Consider the following 23016-nt stretch of genomic DNA (forward strand, 5'->3'; position numbering starts at 1 on the left):
ACTCAGTATAATAAACTTTTGCATGTTTTCAATCTAACAGCCACTCTTCTGAAAATAACTCAGCCAAATGATGTCATAGTGATGGACATCACCCTGACAAAGACTGAGGACACAGAGCAGTGCGGTGGGAGCAGCAGAGGGATCTGAGGACTGCAAATCCAAATACAGACACAGATTAAATTGTCAGTGGCTATTTTGTGCTGAGCCATCTGTTGCCATGACTACACTGCCAGCCAATAGTGTAAAGATAGCTGGAGTGTGTCTATACAAGCTGCACAAACCACTAACTTCTTTACTGTCTGAAAAAAACAGGATCTGACTTATATTACATTGTATGCATTGCAGGTGGCCTCTTCATACAGCTTTCTGTCTAGGAATATGTTTTGTTAAAAGGGAACACACAATCTCCTTTGACCAGAGGTCAAATAAACTTCTGTCCCATATCCTGCTGGGCACATCCTGTAGTATTTTCCTCAAATGTTACTGCTGTATTTATATCACAAGTAACTCATCACAGCCCATGAATATGTTGCTAATATTCTCTATTAGCCATGTGTTACCAGTGCCTTTCTTCAGAGAAGACAGTGGTGTAAAACAGTATAGATATGTATATGTAATTAATCTGGATTGTGAGGTGGTCTTGGCACAGAATGAATTAGAGATCTGTAGACGAGGATTTGAAATGGTGCTCCACAGACTGCCTTCCATCTTCTAGAACCTTGGAAATGCGCTGAAAAAAAGGAAAGAAAAGAAAAAGAGAGTGCCATATGTCAAAATGACTGCTGTATTGGATGCAGTTGGAGGCATATTGATTTTACCAGCTTGTAACCTTAAGCTGTGGCCAGAGAAAAAAAAAAGACATTCACCAAATCCTGGATATTTTGAATTAATTTCTCCATAAACCTGTATTTAAACCCATCCACATGATTCTAATCATGCTGTGGAAGCATTATACAAATGGATTTTCAGCTTTATTCAGTCCTTTTTCAGACCTGTAAAACCAGACATTTTATCCTCCTTATTTTATGTGCTCTTTAGGTTTAAATGTGAGGGGAGGAGATCAAACTGAAAACTTGTTACTGAAAAGAGCATGGGATAAGTTGAATATAAATTAAATCGAAAGGATTAATTAATATGATTATGAACACTCCTATATATTGATCTATAGTTCCTGAAGGCATTATCTATATTTTTTTAAAAGACTGAAGAAACTAATAGATGAAAATGAAACCTATTCATAGAGGGAAAAAAATAACCAAATAACCAAACAACAAGCCCAAAAATCAACCTTTGCTTTGAAAGCTCAGCAGAGAGGGGACATGTAAAATATGACAAGTGTCACAGAATGCTTATGCAGTTGTACACAGCAGTAGCTACCAGCATCTGCATTAAACATCACCCTCCCACTACCTGAAATAATAGGGAAATTTTAAAACTTTTGAATCTTCATATCTGCACTGACGATACCTTTTTTGCTTTCAAATACTACATTAAACTCAGTTGTGTTAATGTCGAGAAATTTCCACAGAAGCTGGTGAAAGGTTTCCTACTTTAAAGGGTGGCACCTGTTTGAAGCAATGTTAATGACTCTGGTGTAAGCTGATTTTTCCTTTCAAGTAACCATCTCTCATATCAGAAATTGACTCACACTGTGCACGTTTTGCCATAGATGCCTTGCTTACTTTGATGCTGGTACTACCTGCCCAATGTCATTAAATCGAGCAATAATTCTATTCTTTTTTGTTAGTAAATGTTATATAAAGCAAATGGGAGAGAATCAGTAGGCCAAATGAGACCTCCTGTGGTACAGATGCAGAACTGCACAGCTGAGCCTGCCTTCTCAACAAACATGTACATCTGAACCCCAGGAACCATAGCCAGACAAATCTTTGCTTCCCCATACAGCTTCCTCTCCTCTCTCTGATGACAGGGGAAAAAAAAAAAAAAAACCAACAGATTTTGCCTTGTGATCTTATGGCATTTTAAAATTACTTAATTTTCAGAGCATGGCATTTTTAAACAGGTAACACTTTCCTTTTTTCCTTATAAACACATAGAACTTACCATCGTTTTGAATAACTGGTTCACTTTCTTTTTTTTGAAGGTTTTCTTGTCACCATCTGAGGTGGAAGGAAACACTGGCTGACTCAACCTATGAGATGCAATTGTCTCATCAGGTACCACAGAGCTGACAGACAGAGTTACTCCTTAGAAAGAAAACATGGTTGCACAAAAATGGAGTCAGTGTGCAAAGTAATACAGAACTCAAAAGAATGAACTATTGATATTATCAGAAAGAATGAAGACATTTTAAATCTAAATATATCTTTACAATATAAACCTAAGTAAAAGTTTCCCCATTTGTAAGTGGGGAAACACCAAACTTCTCTGCATTGACACTGAATAGCAAAAGGAATGAACCAAACTTGTCAAAGAAATAGATACAAATACATGAAAAAGAAGTAGACCATGACACTGTACTGTATTGTGCTAAGCAGTTGGGCAGGGAAAGTGAGAGGGATAGTTGAAGTGCAGGGTTAGACATGGCGTGTGCTGTGGAAGAAGTGGAAGGTAAGGAGGACAGATAGAGGCCTAAAAGGAGCTCCAATTTCAGCACTGCTTTCCCCTTCTCTGGATGCAGTGGGTGGTTATGTTCTCTTGTTTCCTCTTTCTCTCACTGCGAAGGATGCTTTTGAAATTCCTTTCTAGCATCAAAAGCAGAAGTGTAAACCTTACTATGGGGCAACCGTTGGGGATAATCATCTGCCAAAGCAAAGTACTGAGCATTTCTTCCTGTTTCAAACACTGCCCTCAGCTGTGAGGGCAGATTGCAGAAGCCCTTGCTTCTGCAAGTGAGTCGCTGCAGAGCAAGGAAGATGACTAAATCTTGCCTCTCTCAAGGCAAGGGGAATGCACACACTGGGAAGCAGAACTGTGAGCTCCAGAAGTAAGAGTTTTGGAATTTGCATGCTAGCATTAGGAAGCAGAGTGTTATCAGGCAGTAGTAGCAGTCCAGCAGTCCATGCACAATAGACACTTAAACAGTGATCACTGCTTCAGAGGCACAGAGTTACCTGCTCCAGTGTGAGCCAACCCTTTATTGTAGTTTTCATAAGAGAAGTGCAGAACTCCCAGTTTACTGTAACCTGCTTACCTGGGATAGTTGGCATGGAACGACTGACAGAACTCATCTGCTTGAGGACAGATGTCTTCTGAGGTGCCACTACATGTTCTGAGAGGTTGGTGTCACTCATGAACTCATATTTCCTTGACAGCTGTTTAATGAAAAAAACCCACAATGCCATTGATGAACAGAGATATAAGCAACAAAGACCTAAGCCAGACAATATTTTGTGAAAAGCATAAAAGAAAATAATAAAAAAAATCATAAGTATCCCTACTTCTATAAGGGATTGTTTGCTGAGCAAACCATAAAAGTAACTAGAAGCAGAAGAATTGGGTTCACATATAATATACACTAGCTAAAAATGTGATGATTTTGTAGATGATTTATACATGGATAAATATTTCCTATTCCACAGAAAAAAATCATTATTCTAAAAAACTTTTCTAGAAGAGCTTCTGCCACTGGGAACTTTGGGATGGTATTTATATCATATCTTTGGAATAATACCAACACCACCTCTGACTATGATCAGCAAAGTCACATGAAGTTTTGAAAACATTTGTCCCCACTGCATTACCATAAGCAGCTTGGCTGCTGTGAGACTTGTCACTACTCTTCTGAAGCAAAACAAAATCCTGTAACTCAATGTGTAGTGAGACTCCCACAGTCAGGAGTATGCATTCCCTGATTAATCAGAACAAAAAGGTGTTGCCTGATTCTGTATATTAATGCTTCTCAGAGCATGACTGTTATTTATATTTCTCCTTTGTATGAGGACCTGTAGTGTAAGACAATCATAATCCTCCTTCCCAAAAGAAACTTAGCTTTCTACTTTGCTTTTGATGATTACTCCAAAATTTTTTGGTCCAATTACTTATTCTCTCTCTAGTTCCAACAATCTGTTATTGCCTGACATTTTAATTTAGATAGGGCTTGAGTATAAAGAGGACATCTTTCACTTTTTTAAAAATTATTATTACATCTTTTTATTCTAAAAGAAGAAAAAACCTCTTGAGAATTAAACTACAAAAAAAAATAAAAAAGGCCACAATGTAAGTTATGTAAGTCATCATAATGATCTAGCAGTGCAATTTTATTATTGCTTTTAGCACTTGGAAGATCTGTGGAGTGAGAGATGCCAGTGCTTCCAAACTACAGCCTGGCACCAGTAAGGAACACTGTTTGCAATCTTGCAATTTCCTAGCAGCTGCATGTTCCATAACAAGGTCCAAAACATACAGGGCTCATCACTTTTGAAATAGGCCTGCCTGCAAGGAGCTGCCATGAAATGTCAGCACAGTCAATTGCCTCTCCACAGGAAAGCTAACTTAACCCTCCCAATATAGTACTCCATTTTAAGCTAACCAAGCTTCAGAAATTGCATCTTCAGGGTTATATTATCTGTCATCATAAGCAAGTAGAGATGTTCTGATGTTTCCACTGATTTGTTTCCTTCTCAGCATCTTGCAGGTTTAATTCAGGGCAGGGCAGATCATCCCTGCAAAGGAATAATGTCCTCTTTTTTTTAAGGATTCTAAAGTACTATTTGAAATCAGTAACATACACATTTTATATCTGAGATAGAAATATCAGGTGCTGTCTTCTCATCAGCAAACACCACGCTGCTTCTTTTTGTTCTTTTTTTGGACCTTCTCATCTTTACTTCAGGGTGAGGATTAATTTGCAGAGTAGTCTCCTCTGATTCTGCTTTTACTGGCTTTGGTAGCACTACTTCCAGATCAAAGCTGCAGGAGCAAAGAAAAAGTACAAGTTGCTGAGTGATATTTTAAGTGCCACTGGTATTCTGATGTCATTTCCCCATGAAATATAAATGCAGGTCATCCTTTCCTTGGACTTTCTATGCAGCCTTGCAAAGGGCTGCTGCCCTGTGTTTCAGCTGGCAACTGTAGATAAAATAAGATGCCTTCAGGAGGAATGATGTCATCTTAAAACATTCCTAAGAATGTAAAATATTAACATGAGCACAAATCCCTCTTTAAAGATTTGTGCTTTAGCTTAAGAACTCCTAAACTAAACAATCAGAGCTCATAGTACAAGTTTATGCACAATGACGGTGATGCCAAAGGTAAAACACATTGTTGCAGTTGCTGAAAACAGTGGGACAGAGTATTAAATATGCATTGTCCTGTTTTAAAAGCATCCTATTTATTTCACCATATTGCATAACAAAACACAGAACCAGTGATGTAAAAAAAAGTAAAATCTCCCACCTCTCTTCCTCTAATTTGTAGAGTTTAAAAATTACAGTATCACAGTGTATCAGAGGTTGGAAAGGACCTCAAGAGATCCACCCTCAAGAGGTCCAACCCCCCTGCCAAAGCAGGATCACTTAGGGTAATCTACACAGGAATGTATCCAGGTGGGTTTTGAAAGTCTCCAGAGAAGGAGACTCTACAACCCCCCTGGGCAGCCTGTTCCAGTGCTCTGTCACCCTCACTGTAAAGAAGTTTCTCCTCATGTTGAGGTGAAATCATCTATGTTCTAGTTTGAACCCATTGTTCCTTGGCTTATCACTGTGAACCACCCAAAAGAGCCTGGCCCACCCCACTTGACACTCACCCCTCAGATATTTATAGACATTGATCAGATCCCCTCTCAGTCTTCTCTTCTGAAGACTAAACAGCCCCAGGGATCTCAGTCTCTCTTCATAGGGGAGATGCTCAAGTCCCCTAATCATCCTCGTGGCTCTCTGTTGGATTCTCTCCAGCAGGTCTCTGTCTCTCTTGAACTGAGAAGCCCAAAACTGGACACAGTATTCCAGGTGTGGTCTCACCAGAGCAGAGTAGAGAGGTAGAAGAACTTCCCGAGACCTGCTGGCCACACCTTTCTTGATGCATCCCAGGATCCCATTGGCTCTCTCGGCCACAAGAGCACATTGTTGTTCCATGGAGAACTTGCTGTCTACCAGCACTCCAAGGTCTTTCTCTGTGGAGTTGCTTTCCAGCAGGGCAGTCCCTAACCTGTACTGGTGCCTGTTGTTATTTCCCCCCAGATGTAGGACCCTGCACTTATCCTTATTAAACTTCATAAGGTTTGCCTGCACCCAGCTCTCAGCCTGTCCAGGTCACGTTGCATGGCTGCACAGCCTAACGGGGTTTTGTATCATCAGCAAACTTGCTGAGGGTTCTCAGTGCCCTCATCCAGGTCATTGATAAAGATATTGAACAAAACTGGACCCAGTACTAATCCCTGGGGAACACCACTGGCCACAGGCCTCCAAGTTGACTCTGTGCCACTGATGACAACCCTCTGAACTCTGTTGTGGAGCCAGTCTGCAATCCACCTCACTGACCAACCATCTGTGCCACATCTCCTGAGCTTTTCTATGAGGATGTTATGGGAGACTGTATCAAAAGCTTTACTGAAGTCAAGATATATGACATCCACTGCTCTTCCCTCATCTACCCACTTGGTCATAACTTCACAGAAGGCTATCAGATTAGTCAGACAGGATTTCCCCTTGGTAAATCCATGTTGGTTACTCCTGATAACCTTCTTGTCTTCCATGTGGTTAGAGATGACCTCCGGGATGAGCTGCTCCATCATCTTTCCAGGGATGGAGGTGAGGCTGACTGGTCTGTAAGTTGCCTGGGTCCTTCTTCTTGCCTTTTTTTGAAGACTGGAGTGACATTTGCTTTCTTCCAGTCATCAGGCATCTCTCCTGTTCTCCGTGACTTTTCAAAGATGATGGAGAGAGATCCAGCAACAGTATCAGCCAGCTCTCTGAGCACTTGTGGATGCATCCCATCAGGGCCCATGGATCTGTGTGTCTTCAGATGGTATAAGATATCTCTAACCCTGTCCTGACTGACCAGTGGAATGTCCACATCTCTCCAGTTCTGCTCCCTTGCTTTTAGAGACTGAGGCTCCTGAGGGCTGGTCTTAGGAGTGAAGACTGAGGCAAAGAAGGCGTTCAGCAACTCTGCCATCTCTGCATCATCAGTTACTGTATCTCCCCTCTCATTCAGCAGTGGGCTCACCTTTTGCCTGCTCTTCCTTTTATCATTGATATATTTGAAAAACTCTTGTTCTCTTTCACCCCTCTGGCAAGATTCAGTTCCAGGAGGGCCTTGGCTTTCCTTGTGGCATCTCTACATTCTCTGGCTATATCTCTATAATCCTCCCAATTGACTAGTCCTTTTTTCCACATATTGTAAACCTCCTTTTTGTTTTTGAGTTCTACGAAGAGTCCCTTGCTTATCCATGCAGGTCTTCCGCTTGCCTTACTTGATTTTTTTTCAAGGGAATACATTTCTCTTGAGCTTGGAGGAGGTAATGTTTGAATACTAACCAGCTCTCTTGGGCCCCCCCTTCCTTCCAGAACCCTAGTCCACTGGATATTTCTGAGTCTTGAAGAGGGGAAAGTTGGCCCTTTTAAACTCCAAGGTTGAAATTTTACTTATCACCCAGCTTCTTTGTCTATCGATATTAAACTCTAACATGTTGTGATCGCTGCAACCAAGATTACCCCCAACCTTGACATCTACAATGGGGCTATTTTTAACTTAAATAATAATTTTTAAAAAGAGATTAAATTCGTTCTGGCTTTATTCCCTGCTCTGCTGATGTAATCAGCCAACTGAACATGGGGTTGAACTTATTTTACAACATAAAAAAACTGATAACTCAAGCAGTATGGTGAATTTGTTGACCTGTGCTTCCTAAAATCAAATTAGCACCATGAGAATTAAAAATAGGTGCATGATTCAGCTGCTTAAGTGTAGTTGTCTGGTTCCACAGGAGCTGTCCTGCTTTATTAGAGACATGGGGCTGGCAGGTATGACACAAATCAAGTTTGTGTGATATATCCTTCTTGAGTGGAAACTGAAGGGCAGGAAGAGCAGCCTAGGGCATCTCATGATGTCTGGTACTACACATATTTGTCAGACAACTGAAAAGAAGTTAAACAAGGAACTGGCGTTCCACAATAGGCAAGAATAGAGGGGCAGCTTAAGAAGAAACATTTAGAAGTTACGGTCATGAGCCTTTGACATTTTACTTTTTAAACATGAACTACTCAAAAAGGGAGAGCAGATGATTAAAAAAAAAAACCAAGTCGCAATCAAACGTTGCTCAGCAAGATCAATTTTACATGTACCTTGTTTGGGAAGAAGTTCTGCATGCCCAAAGGAAAATTTATAAAGTTATCAAAATGATTTGTTGGAGGAAAAAGCTAATCAATAAACCTATAACTGTTCTCTCAAACTTCAAAATCTTTATGTTTCCCAGTGCTGTGGTTAAGAAATCATATTAGGTGAAGCATTTTACATTACTACAAGCTTTACTAAAACCTTCTTCCTCCTTCCTTCTAAGTTTGTAAAGGTTGTTCTCTTCCCCTGCAATTTTTGCAAGCTTGAAGATTCTACTGAAGTTAAAAACTGTATAAAGAGAAAATGGAATTTTACTTTTTTCAATGAGAGTTGAGTATATTTTGTCTCTGAAGGTGAAAACACTCTAGTTTTAAGCTTGGACAAAGTGATTACTGCAGCTATAATTAACTTTAGCATAGTCTGAAGAGACTGCTAGTGGTCTTCATTTTTAAATTATTTTATTAATCTTTTAGTTTCATCCCATACAACTGGTTAAAAACACGAGTGAAAGAAAATAAAGTATTGTATTCATAACCAACCTTTCTGAAGCAATTTTGTTTGGAGTACTGCAGTCTGAATTCATGGAAGACAGTGAAATAACTGATAACTGACGATAGGATCTCAGCATTGATCTTGGCCGTCCTACTCTCTTGTCATCAAAATCTGGCTGCAGGATGGAAAAGAGAAACACATTCTATAAAACAACTTGGTGTGAACTTCATTTCAGCCCTTTTCTCTAGGTCTTGAAGATAGCACAGATGTTTTAACACCTGGTATGGAAGGACTTATTTGTTACCATTAATTACAGTGATTCTCTTTTCTGTATGGACACATCCTTACTCTGAAACCTCTCAAGCTCAATGGATACAGTGACTGGTCAAATAAACTACACCTGACATAATTCACTGTAAGTCTGAAAAAAGAAATGAAGAGAAGCAGTGTTTGCTGATCTTATTTTGTACAGACCTGAGGCAAGCCAATGAAGCATTTGCCTGGGCTAATCAATTTAGTTAGTGGTAACTAAATTAGAGACTAATCATGCTCTGCCTTCAACATAGCAGGTTCTGCCATCTCTGTGTATTAGCATAGCCTTTTCAAATTATATGTTTGCAAACTATGAACAAAATTAACACGTCCCTAAGAACCAGACAGGAAGAACAGGAAGATTCTCCAGGTCATCATGTGTCCATAGTGCACAAAGCCATATATGCTGCACCATCTCTGTAAAAACTTGGAATTGCAATGTTCTGCAGTAGAAGCAGAAAAAGGAGACTTCACTCCAAATCTTCTTGAAGAAGATTTAGCTATCATAAAGGAAATACTCAGCTTAACGTTGACAGTTATGTAAGCTTTTCAGCCTGGCACAAAGTCAAATGAAATGATCTAACTTATTTCCACATACTTCCCTGTTACTCTTGATAATAAGGCACGAACAATGATCAAATTTATGGCCTAATTCTGTCTTCAGGAGTGATCTAAACCAGCCAGAATCTGCTGCATCACTTTTGTTGTTTTATTTTAATAATAATAATATTAAAAAAAAAAAAGCTCAGGCTAGCCTCAGAGACAGTCAGACCTGGTAAAATGGCAGTAGGGACATGCATAAGGTACATTCTCTGCTCTTGCAAAATTTTAAATGGGTTGCTTTTTTCAAGTGCTGACCTGTCAGAGTTCTGAAGGGTTCAAGCACTGGGTGAGATTGCTAATTGTGGATTACAGCCTCTTTATAATTGTGTAAGGATGGTGGCATGAGACTGAAAGCAAGAAAAAGATACTGAGAAAACCACATAGAATTTTCATCATATAGGTGTATAACACAGTACATCCAAAAACTTAGGGAAGACATTTGCTGTTTTTCCCTGTAAAAGATAAAATAAATCCTCTAGTACAATCATCAATGCTTAAAGCAACATTATTAAATAATTTCCAAAGCCATTGGTGCTTAAACACAAAAAGAAGTCAGCATTATTCTTGCTAGCCTGCACAAGCTCAGATAGACCACTTTATTCAAGAATTGTCTGGAGATTTTGTGCTTAGAAGTTATCCTTCAATTCCCAGATATTTCAGTTTGGTCTCAACTAATATTTATAGTATTATACACATGATAGGTTCTACTTCATAACACAGCTGGAAGTGGCTAGCACAGGGAGACATCAATTGCAGATCAAAGCTCTAAACCACTAAGAAACATTACAAAGAGGAAAAACACAAGAATTTGCTTTTACTTCTATAATAGAGAAAAAAAGAATTGCAATTTTAATAGACATAATAAAAGACTGCAAATCTTCCAGAATGAGGTATATTTGATAGGTTAGAGAACTGAATGAAAGTCTTGACTATAAAACTCAGTTCTTACTACCTGCAGATCACAAGAAAACCCACAAGCCATAGAAGTATAGTATGTGTTTTTGTTTAAAAGGGCAAGATGTGTACTAAGTAAAGAGAAAGTGCAGGAGAAGTTTAAAAGAGAGCAATACCAGTTCTCTGGTTCCATACTGTTTTTCCACTTTGACTTTTAAATGCTTGAAACACTCCTCCATGCGGTCATGGAAAGGACGAAGATTATCAGAAACTCTTCTTTCATGTATTTTAATTCCAGCTCCAAGGAAAGGTATCTTGAAGAGGTGAAAAAAAAGAAGAGAAGAATGTTAATATTAAACGGGGTGTGCAACCCTTCTAACTGCATTTAAAATATCTGCTAATGCCAAAATTCTTACTGTGACTGACAGACAAGCTTGTCAGCTGATCTCAGCTTTTAGCAACAAGTACAAGAAGGAAAGGGCTTCTGAAAATGAGATTGCTCAATAAATTCTGAAGAATTTGGGTGCCTCACAGTAATCATTTCCTATCTTCTATGATTTTTAGTGTTGTGAGATCAAACACACCATGCTAAAGTGAAAAAAAAAATTGTAGATTACTGGTCCAACTTGCTAAGAAGGTGTTTGCCATAGTTTACAAGAAGGAAGGTAGGGATGAAAAAATATCCAGGTGGATTCCATGCAGATGATTTCAAACTCTTCTCTTTCAGACAGAGGATTAATTGACTGGGAAAAGTTTAAACCAGACTGCTGGGGGATTAATCATGTGCCCTGTTTGACAATTACTATAGTAATTGCATATGTGGTATGTATGCCTGGTTACTGAAGGTGACCTCTTCTTTTCTCCTTGATTTTACTCTGCAGAATTCCTCTGTACTTGCCAAAATTCAAGAAAAATTCAGTAAGATAATGTTTCAATACAAAAATGAGCAACCCAAGCCATGAACAGAGACAGCTTGCACTAACCAGTCTGACTTTGCTCTACTGTACCCCTGTTCTCTTTTTCTCTGCTCAGCCATTGGGCTGGGGTCATTGACAAGTAACCAGAGGGGTGAAGATGATTATTCCTGCTTGAGTTGAAAGAAAGTACATAACAGTAGACTTGAACATCTGGGGAAAAGGAAAGACTAGAAACCTACTCCCTTAAAGGAAAAGGCCTGACAAAAAGTTAAGGCAAAGGTCTGTGAGTTCATTAAATACCTCTCTCCACCTCTATAAAGTAGCATTTTTCTTTGTCAGGAGGAACAGCTTGCTTCCCAAATAAATGAAGCACATGGGATACTAACATGACACTTCCAACCCCTTTCCCTACAGTGCTTTCCTTTGCTATTATATTGCTACTATCACCTTTGCTGTTATATTAATTTAATATCAAGTTAAAAGAAAACAAAACCCATCTTATCTGCAAAAATAATGGGCAACACACTTTGACAAGCTGTTTAACTAAGAATATGCTGTCCACAAAGAGAAACTTTGCAGTGCTTCTCTCTAAAACATAAAGACATCTCATTACTCTTCAGTCTTCAAAGACGGTGATTTATGAGATCTGTGTGACATGCTTTTAGCTACTCTTCTGCCAGTAACCTTCTCTAAATGCTTTACCATTGACTCTTAGATATTTTGCCTTCATGTTTGGGAATTTTTTTGTAAAATCCACTTAGATTCCATGCTTCCTTTCTGCTTTCTGACCCTATAAATATTGTTAATATTGTATACATCTGTCCCTTCTTTGACCTGATCATATTTTATGGAAGTTCAATTTCAAGATAGTTTTTAAAAACATGCTATTAAAGCCTATCTATTACAGACAGCTCTGTCTATCCTCTTTAGAGGGATTTTCAGGGATGGATATAAATTGCCACTTCACTTCCTAATACCAGATGGTATTACAGTCAGTTTATACCACAACACCCACTGAGTACTCCTGATGGTGAGAAACAAACCATATACAGAGCCTGAGGTGGGCAACAACACAGGAGAAAGCTGTAAAAGTTGGTGACTTAAACTAATAACCAAAAAGATGAATCAAAAAACTAGAAACTTCAAAAACCATTAAGAAAATAGTACAAGAAACCCCATTAAAATTATTTGGAAAATTCATTTCATAATTGAGAGAAGAATAAATGCTTCATTCTTGCTGGTTTTCATCTACAGAACAGAAACTGAATCATAGAATCATCAAATAGTTTGAGCTGGGAGGGACCTTAAAAGGTCCAACTCCACCCTGCAGTGAGCAGGTTGCTCAGAGTCCCCTCCAATCTGACCAGGAATGTTTCCAGCAATGAGGCCATCTACCATCTCTCTGGGAAATGTGGGCCAGTGTTTCACCATCCCTAGCATAAAAAAATGTCTTATTTATAGCTAGTCTGAATCTCCCCTTTTATTTTAAAACTATCACAACTTGTCCTGCTGCAACAGGCCCCGCTAAAAAGTATGTCCTCTGTTCTCACAAGCCCCCTTCAAGTACTGAAAGGCCCAAAGTCACCCCAGAATTCATCACAGAACTAGGCAGAAAGTTTGCAAGCAGGATCATCTCATTCTTTTATCACTCCATGCTTTGGGGAAATAGTTAAAAATAAACACCAAAAAAATCTCTCTGAAAATGACACAGTCTTTCAAAGGTTTTCTCCTGCAAGAAAGGAACAGAAAAAAGCAATAGCTGATGAAGCTGTCAGTAAGAAGTTACCTGCCAAGCAATTAGATCTTTGAGTCTGTTCAGCTTTTCTTGATCCTCTGGATGGTCTCTGATATATTCTTCTGTAAAGAAAGCCTTAGGGGGGCAAAAAAAAAAAAAAAAATCAGCCTGCCATTTCAATAGGTAAAGAAATCCATCATCACTTCTTTGACTCCCACTGATGACCATAATACTTGTCATCGAATAAGACATACAAATACTCCTTACCCAGATGCTGCCAGTGATAGTTCCTTAATATAGTAGTTGACAGCTGAGAAGATCTCTTTTTTGTTCAAAAATATTCAGTCTTTATCCAACACTTTTGGGTTTGAGACCCTTACAAAACCTGATATGCAGAATGGCTGCAGTAACTAAGAAAACCTGAAGACAGTTCAATTGACTAGCCACATCTAAATAGTCCAGTCCTCCTGTAGGATAAACTTGTTTCATTTACTGCACATGAAATCTCTTGCTGTGTGAGAGCCCATTCCATTACAAAAGGATCATCTCCTCTCCCATGTACATAAAACCCCTCATAATTGCAATTAATATTGAGCTTCAGTTACTGTAGCTTGCTAGTTTCTGCTTTCAAAAACAAATGTGACCAGCATACAAAGATCTCTTAACCGGTGAAGCCACAACTTTCCTATTCCCAAGCCCACATTCCACTGCCACATTGAATGAAAGACACAGGATGATCATGAAATACTTACACCTGAGTATGCACTTTGCATTGACTCAGAAGCTCCTACCTTCTCATATTTGGCAAAGCCACCCATAACAGCTGGATCGACAATTCCATTCAGAAGCATAGAAAGTGGATTAATAGGAAGGTTCTCATCACTCTGGTATTGGTTAATCATCATCAAGATTTTTTCGTTCGTTGTGGACATAGTCTCAACAGCATTCTCTAAAGGACTAATTGTAGTCTGTAGAAAAAAAAATACTTCTAAGTTTGATAAAGAGATAAAAAGGTATTTTCAGTTTTATAGGACTCCATGTATATGAACAATATTCTTACCGCTCAGCAAACCAACACAGGTTTGTTCAGTTCTCTTAGCACTTGGTCCTGAAACTATAACTCAGATGCAAGATATATTGATACCAACAGTAGAAAGATAAAATATAAGTAATAGCAATTTTGTATCTACAAAAATAAGCAAAGAACAATAGCCTTGTGTGACAAATTTGTATATTATTTTGTACCTGAAGATTCATATAGATACATGTTTTATAGATTCTTAGCCTGTTAATACACACCTGTGACATGGAGACAACCTCAAACCATCGTAAAATTCCAGGAAGTTTGTATGCTGTAACAAATGATGTCCTCTCAATCCACATAGACTAGTAAAAAAACAGCAGAAAGAAAATGATACTCCAGGACTGAAACCTTAATCTTTTCTGTCTTCTGAAATGTCAGAGTCAAAAGACTGTAGATGGAAAATATATGTATATTTTTTGCAAAAAAGGACACGGCAAAATAAACCCAGCACAGTAATTTGCACAATCAGTTTTCTGATTTCAGATTAGGTCATGTTCAGGCACTAAGCCTGCACAAAGCAGAGGAAAAAGGAAATTACCCTTTAATCTTTTAGCATCTGTTTCTACTTTTGCCATTACAGATTGAATGACTGTGTCCAGTTCTGGGCCCCTCATTTCAAAGAGGACCTGAGGGAAGTGTTTGAAAGAGTCCAGTGCAGAGCCACAAAGATGATGAAGTCAGTGGAACATCTCCTTCTGAGGAAAGGCTGAGGGAGCTGAGTCTCTAGCCTGCAGAAGAGGAGACTCCGGGGTGACCTCATTCGTGTTTACGAAGATGCGAAGGGCAGTGTCAGGAGGACAGAGCCAGGCTCTGCTCAGAGACGTCCAGTGATAGGAAGGGGCAAGGGGTACAAGCTGGAGCAGAGGAGATTCCGCTTGAGCATAAGGAAAAACTTTTTCATGGTGAGGGTGCCAGAGTCCTGGAACAGACTGCCCAGAGAGGTTGTGAGGTCTCCTTCTCTAGAGACACACAAACCCCATCTGGATGTGTTCCTATGTGACCTCCTGTGGGGATTTTAAAACGCCACTGGTTCATTTACCCTACTGCTCCTTATTTTACTAATGTCATCATCCAAACTGCTAGTACTGAGAAACATAACAATGAGTGCAATGAACAACTATCCCAATTTCTGTTTGAAGGATGTTTGTCAGCAGCAATGAAAATACAGCAATTTAATTTTTGTAATACCATTTCAAGGTATATTCATAAATGGTTTCAAAGATCTCCAGTTTGCGAAGGAATCTAACATGAATCATGAGTCTTCATAATACAGAGCAAAGCTGGAATGTCAGGGTTGAGTTTGCATCCAAAGCTTTTAATATAACAGCAGACAAGAAGTGCCTTACATGGAACTATTGGCATTGCTAATCAGCACACACATAACAGAAACTGCACATTTTGGAAATAAGTGGCTTTTTCCAGCAGCAGCCCAAGAGCTGAGCTTTAGCCATAAGAGTTGGATGGGGTGGCTTAATGGAAAACTATAAAATATCAGATATCACTAAAATTAAAATATAGGCTTTTAACACGTTTTTATGCATGGCACTGAAAAATAATGTATGGTGTTTCAGATTTCCTAGAATATTTGAACAATGAAGACTGTTCTTCAGCACTGCAACATTATGCATGGAAAGAAAAATCGCAGAGGCAACACTCTGTTCTATCATGATTTCACACACCTCTCTCTGCCAAGCAGGCAGCTCACCAAACTGTTGTAAACTACAAGAGGCAAACCAATTGGCATTTATTTACATGACATCTTGTTTCATAATAAAAAGCTGTACCAGAAAATGTTGCTGTTTAAAACAAATGTGTTGGACATATTTAACTACATAATATTTGCCTGCAGTTGAAACAGTGATGTATCACTGAGTAAGTACATAGGAGTGGGGCTGAAAGAGAGAAATCTTGTGTTCGTTTTTTGGCTGTAATGAGTAATCTGAGACTAAGAAAGGAGCTAGATCAAAAGTCAGTCACAGCTACCAGAACTCCATCCGTCACTGTGTCTATCATTTACTTACAGCAAATTCATTCTCAGGGTCAACAGAGCCTTTTCTGACTGGTCTTGAATAGTGGAACCGCTGCACATTGTTGGACTTATAAAAACTGAAATGGTAAAAAATTGCAGAATTCAGAAATTTATGGATCTTGTTATCACAGTGAAATATTTCATTTTGAGTCAAGCTGGGATTTAATTAAAAGCAAGTTTATTGCTCAGGAAAAAATCACTTTACTGAAAACTCAGGAGAGAACCACTTCTTGATAAATGAGGGACAAAATACTTTTACAAGCATTAAGCTTCGGCTTGTGACTGAGTGTTATTTCCAGGTATTAAAATTCCAGAATGTTAAAACCTACAGAAGAAAGTCTAAAAAAGTTATTTACTGTGCTGTATTCTTGATGTGGCATGCACATTGCTGGTGTGCTGTATAATGGCATACAAAGGAGCATATTTTATTAAAGATAACTGAGCAGCGCAGACACAATCACCTGGACTGAAATACCTGCATTTTTTCAACCCCAGCGTGTGTCAAATCGGTATAATCGTGTCTAATGATTCTACTCACTATACTGACCAGCAGTTATGTAATCCATTGGAAGCCATTAATCACTTTTTTGTGATAAGAAAATGTATATGAACATTTGTATGGGGGGCACCAATGTAAAGAAATACACTGTAAATTCATGTTATGTCCTATTCTGTTTAGCTAGAATCATTCTCCACCAGCCTGAGTACAGATTTCCCCTAAGCTCATAACCACTCTGCTTTCACCACTGGCTAATTTGTAAGAACAGGGATTGCATGCTTGCAGCTAATTATTTTGATGTCCATATGGGGGGAAAAAATATTTTTTGCTTTTAGTTATTGTTTTAAAGATTAATTACATTTAAAGACATTTTAAGTAAAAGCTAATTTTACAGAGAAAAAAAATAAATCTCAGAAGTAAGGTCACAAGCCATGTCTTGGCAGCCTAGAGAGACAAATGCTGAGACTCCAAAGAGCTGAGCTAAGCAAACTCCTGCTGTGTTAGTTCATAAGAACCTATAATTTCTGATACATACTATAAAGATTAGCTTTACCAATTGTGTCAGTGTGAGCTGAAGTTCCCCCCCCCCGACAATAACCAGGCTAGCCCAGTCTGGAAGCAAATGAAGGCTGTATTTACAAGCAGAGTCTACAATCTATGATGAAATGCAATGAATATGTACAAATATACAAAATTCACAACATTTACAAATATATACAATCAACAGAAAAGCACAACCGATCTCCCTTTGCTTCCCCCCAAGAGGACCCTCCCAAAGGGGCCTCCCTCTCCCAGGAGCTTCCCCCTCAGACCCCCCTTGGACAGAAAGCAGAGTTAGTTAGAGCAGAAAGTTGTTAACTTAGCTGCCAAGGTCAGTGTGTTATCTTCAGCCAGAAGAGAAGAAGAAACAGCAGCCAGACAGCCCAGCAACTGCCCCCACTGCCGAACGCAGAATGTGCCGAATGCCTACTTTGTTTTGGGTAATAGTTCTTAAACATTTCTATCTATCCAATGGAAGTGTTTAGAACAATCAGTATTGTGCTTTCTTACACCCAATAGTGACTTATTTATACTCTTTTACTTTCTCTCTTCTGAACTTTGCAAGGAAAAATTAAAAAGACAGTTTCAAACCATCACACCAATAAAGCAAAGAAAGTGGAAAATACTGCTACAAGGAGTCACATCACTTTACACAGGCAAAATCTTGACCATAGCACCAATGGAAACATTTTTGCCACCATGTGTTTTGTACTTGGCAAGATAAGTTGTAACAATATTATGTTGTACAAGAGCCTTAAACTGCACCATTCTTATACTGCCTGTCACCCCTAACACCCCTCTACTCAGCACTTAAGTTCTGTTGAAAACTCAGCAAATTGGACCCAAAGCATGGATGATTTCACCTCCCTGACACTTCTGAAGACGTAAATGGGTAGCAGACGCCTTTTCACAACATTCCAGGGAATATCTAAGTCAGTAAGCTAAGACAATCAAAGCTCTAAGACTCATGGGTAAATGTATGAGTTCACAGAATAATGGTTGTGAGTTTAGGAATGTGGACTGACTTACATTGCACTATCTATTACAGCAATTGACTTACTTGATAATTTGATCAGGTACTGCCTTATTTTTGAATCTTGGTTGCTCCTCCAGGACTGGTTGCACTGTAAAACACTGAATATCTGAAATTATGCAAGTTAAGGGCATGCTATTAATTATTGGTACAGAATACTATAGGGGATGGGGAGGGGAATAAAGTAAATGAAAAGCCAAGCCAACTTACATAAATAATGTCAAAAACATCTGATGTTTCACTCTTCAGCTTTAGGCATGTTGTTTAGCATTTCATCTTTGAAATCTATAATTGGGCAACCCTTTTTCTATGGAAGTGGTACTGAATACTCTACTTGTAAGCAAATATATCCTGTTCTTACATATTTCAGTATATTTAAAACTCATGACCTCTGGTTAGATTCTGTAGCTTTTACTTAAGTCCCTCAGTGCATTTCACGATAGCTGCAAACAGACTTGAAGAAATTCTACCTTAAGAAAATGACTGAAGCACATGATCTCAAGAAAAAACAAAAACAAAAACAAACAAATATAAAATTGAATCATAGAATTCACAAGGTTGGAAAAGACCTTCAACAAGGTTTCCCTAATCTGCCTCCATTCTGTAATTTTCCACATATTCAAGGATACACTGACCAGGAGAGTTTTTCACATCCTCCCCGGGTGCTGAGGTGGTGTTCATCTTCTCTGCACTGGGAAACTGACTCATCAGCTGGGCCTGGAAGTCCTCTCTCCTCTCATATTCCTTCCCACGATAGATGAATACTTTGTTCTGCAAGGAACAGAATGCTGAGGGCTGTACAAAGCTCAGGCAGAAGTTATAGATGCATGTTTATTAGTACAAAGACTCACTTAAGTCTCTAGATTTTGGAATGAGTATTATTGCTTTCTAAATATCAATTAATTATAAAGCAAGACACCCCTTTCACCAAGCGCTGGAATGCAGCACTGATTCTCTAGAGGTGGTGCTTTATGCTGTTAGACAGAACGAAGATAAACTGGCATCACAGAATGCCAGCATGGTGGGGGTCAGAAAGGATCTCTGGAAATCATCTGGTCCAAACTCTTCGCTAAAGCAGAAGCACCCAGAGCAGGTTGCCCAGGATCATACCTAGACAGGTTTTGAAAGTCTCCAGATAAGGAGAACCCACAACCTCCCTGGGCAGCCTGTTCCAAGGTTATTTCTCCTGAGACACTTGCGCTAGTAAAGTATGCTCACATTTTTAAAACCATAAGAAAATACATTTTAAAAGGTAATAATTTAAACAGATTTACCCTTAAAAATGGGGGGAATCCTTGGCCATAATACCCAACAGCAAAATAGTCTGGTTTAGGTCTCAGAATCTTCATAATGTTTTCATAGAACTTTGCTTGTTGAATCTGAAAGCAAAACCAACGGCAATCACTTCTGGTTTGGGCAGTTTTTCATTTTTTAACCTCCACAGTAGTACTGCACTACATACTACAGCTATCAGTGGGCATGCAAGAGCTATCTATTATCAGCTGGTAAGCTAGAGCAATAATCAGCATGCACATGACACTCTTGTGGTACATTAAATATTGTTCATATTTCTGTGAAAATAGAACACATAGTTAATCGTGTATGGCTTCAGTTAGTTTAACCTCAGAATCAGGCTTGCTCCTAGTTTACTAGAGTGAAAAGCAGGTCATAGTTGGCACTCTCAACACTTAACTGACAACATTACTGAAACAATACATTCAAAAAAACTCCCTGCCTCAAATGTTTCCTGAGGCATGGATCAACTCCAGCTTTTGCCCTAGCACTACACTAAGGACACACAACCACGTAAAGGGCTTGGAACGATGTCTTCCATAAAATACTAAGGGTCATTTAGGTTTACTATTTTTTCCTGTGTTATATCTAGGAATTGGCAAAAATACTGTCTTTATCTTTTTGTTTATGATAAAAGCAGAACTGATTGGGAGAAAAAGCAGCTTTAGTTATACAACATCATGTTTTGGATTCCCATGTGGGAGATTCAGGAATATCTATTGAATGAGTCCTAAACATTTGCTAAAGATCTTGCACACATGAAATGCTGGGAGTTGGGGGAAAATGAAGTTATATATGGGAGAGGGTTCTTTTTAGATTAATTCACTTTTAATAAAAACAAACAACTGAATATTTAATCTTCCTTTAACATCTTACTTCTAGCCTTTGGACCTAGTTCTAACTCCTTGTGATGTATCACTTCCCCCATCCCTGATTAGGACAGAATTCATTAGGCTTGTCAAGATTCAAGTTCCTATGTTTTAAAGAAAATAAAATCAGTGGAAAAAAAATGCATCCAGGTTCTATTTCTACACTAAAGCAGCACAACAGCCATGACAACATGTTATATTTCTTTTATATACAGCCTCTCATGTTTATCTCATCCACAGAAGTTTCCAAACAAACAAATGCGCACACAACATTAACAGTTCTGTAAGAATTTCTGCTTTACCACTAAAATGTTGCAATACAAAATAGTGACCAATGAATTGCAAATCAGTTGTATATTCAACAAGCTTACCAGCAGCTCAATCATCTGATAGCTCAGAAGTACTCATTTCTGTGACTGAAATAATTTGAAGACCTGTATATAAACTTACCAGGTTTTGACTTAGAAGTTCATAGTCAAAAACTTCTTTTTCATATTGCTCTGCAAGCTCTTTGCATAAAGCTATGGCTTCTTCCCACATCTGCAATGCAATCACATCTTTAAAAAGTAAATCCAGTACCAACAAGTATTTAAGGCATCACCGTTTAACTACAGCTTTATTGATTATGCTATATTTAAACTGCACTCATTTATTAACTACACATTTAGAAAGGAAAACTCAAGGCAATCATAAACTGTAGGAAAGCAGATTCATGTGAAAAAATAAAAAGTGGTTTACGGTTCATTATAGGAAGGAATATGTAAACTTATTTTATTCTTATAGTAAGATAATAAAAAAGATCACCTAACTTTTCAGATGAATTAAAATAGAACAGTCAGTCACTAACGTGCATAGCATCCAGAATATACTCCAGCACAGGAGTAGAGTATAAGGGGACTGACACCTGCCTTTCTAAAACAAACACATTTTGTTTTACAAGAAATTCTGAAGCTTGTATAATCCTAGGGAGCCTTGCATAGGACAGATCTGCTAGTCAACCTAAAAATTACAATGCTTAGACTTAAATTGCCACTTGCCCAGAGTAGCAGCTTGTTTCATTCCACACAGTCTGGTAGCTACCACTAAAAATTACTGTGAGGAATTACAGAGCTGCATTGGGAAGACTAGGACAATTTTTCTCATCTGCTCTAGGCATTTAATGTATGTGGCACAAAATTGGTCTTAAAGCAGGCAGAAATGCCCTCACTTGAGGATACTTCTCAGATTGTGCCAGATTTCTTATCTATTCAGAATAAAGAGACTAAAGGGGTTTTCTGAGCATGAGTCTCTGATGTAAGGACACTGCTGGTCACATGCATTATGGTCACTTTTTACACAGGACTGTGTGCTCCTAGGCTAAGTAGTTCTGAACCTGAGAGCTGCCTGCAAACCCCCTCTGATGTATCTGAGGAGAAGCTGAATGCTAGGGAGATCAGAAATCATGAGGATTTGATAATTCTGACACAGTGGGTATGGGGACTGCTACATTGTGGTTATCATAGACGCCAACAAAACATCTTGAGAAGTTCCAAACTGCAGTGCATTTGCCTGCACTGCACTGAAGCACCAAAAGCTTTCTACCTTCTGAATTACAGGAGGGACTTTAATGAAGGAGTTAAGCCTTCATTTTGTAACAAGCAGTAACGAATTGCCCTCTTATTTCATACCTTTGGCCACATCTGGACAAGACATAATGACTGAAAGGCCTTATTGTGTCATAAGATCCATTATCCAGCACTGCAGAAGTTTTCCCTACTTTCTAGTTTTTGCTTTATTTCCAAAAAATCTCAGCTCAGCTGTCAGTGTATTGTCAGGCAATTTCATTAACAGATATTTTTTCTAAAAGCTGAGCTAAGCCCAGGCACTGAAGATTATACTAGTACTTTTTAAGGTTGGGGTTAAATTCTCAGGCTTCTGAAACAAGTATGTCCATTTTGAATGATCTTTTTGTGAGATATGACTGAATGATTTAGAAAATGGCAACAAGCTGAATTTCTTTCCCAAGAAAGCAAGTACATACAACATATTTTATTATTTTAATACTGCTTGAGACGCTTGTGACCAGTATAAACATCAACCCTCTTGCTTTGTGAATGTGGTTATTGAAAGATTATGTTCCTATAGAACAGCTATACATTCAATAAGCCTTTCAGGACACAATTGTTACTTGACCCACATTTTCAAAGAGGATTCCCTACACAAATGTTTTACACAGAGAGTATTCATTAAATACCACTATACAAAGTGATGCAATAAAAAGAGATTGGAGAGGAGTACTCTACAAACCTACCTTGCCTTTGTCAAAGTATTCTATGATCTTCTCATACAAATTCTCTTTCAAGTGTCGATAGGTCTGCGAACACTGGAACTCTGTTGACATGACTTGGGGTGCACACTGCTCATCTGACCACTGAGAATAAAAACATATTAAAAACCATATGATTCTGGAGTTCAACATTTCACGTGTCCCTCCTCATC

General features: G+C 38.6%; 1 protein-coding gene across 1 annotated transcript in view; it reads right to left on the bottom strand.

The window, feature by feature from the left end:
• Nucleotides 1-655: 655 nt before the first annotated feature.
• DOCK2 (dedicator of cytokinesis 2) overlaps nucleotides 656-23016 on the bottom strand; it is a 168483-nt gene continuing 146122 nt past the window's right edge. The window contains exons 38-52 of the mRNA XM_054389131.1: nucleotides 22829-22948; nucleotides 20989-21078; nucleotides 19651-19755; nucleotides 19006-19147; nucleotides 18404-18485; nucleotides 16297-16381; nucleotides 14491-14577; nucleotides 13983-14159; nucleotides 13243-13326; nucleotides 10716-10853; nucleotides 8778-8905; nucleotides 4692-4872; nucleotides 3155-3275; nucleotides 2065-2207; nucleotides 656-730 (exon numbers count right to left, since the gene is read on the bottom strand). Of these exons, the coding sequence (XP_054245106.1) occupies nucleotides 656-730; nucleotides 2065-2207; nucleotides 3155-3275; nucleotides 4692-4872; nucleotides 8778-8905; nucleotides 10716-10853; nucleotides 13243-13326; nucleotides 13983-14159; nucleotides 14491-14577; nucleotides 16297-16381; nucleotides 18404-18485; nucleotides 19006-19147; nucleotides 19651-19755; nucleotides 20989-21078; nucleotides 22829-22948 (1758 nt within the window). The remainder of the gene's footprint in view (nucleotides 731-2064; nucleotides 2208-3154; nucleotides 3276-4691; nucleotides 4873-8777; nucleotides 8906-10715; nucleotides 10854-13242; nucleotides 13327-13982; nucleotides 14160-14490; nucleotides 14578-16296; nucleotides 16382-18403; nucleotides 18486-19005; nucleotides 19148-19650; nucleotides 19756-20988; nucleotides 21079-22828; nucleotides 22949-23016) is intronic.

This window comes from Indicator indicator, chromosome 18 (assembly GCF_027791375.1).
Source record: "Indicator indicator isolate 239-I01 chromosome 18, UM_Iind_1.1, whole genome shotgun sequence".
NCBI lineage: Eukaryota > Metazoa > Chordata > Aves > Piciformes > Indicatoridae > Indicator > Indicator indicator.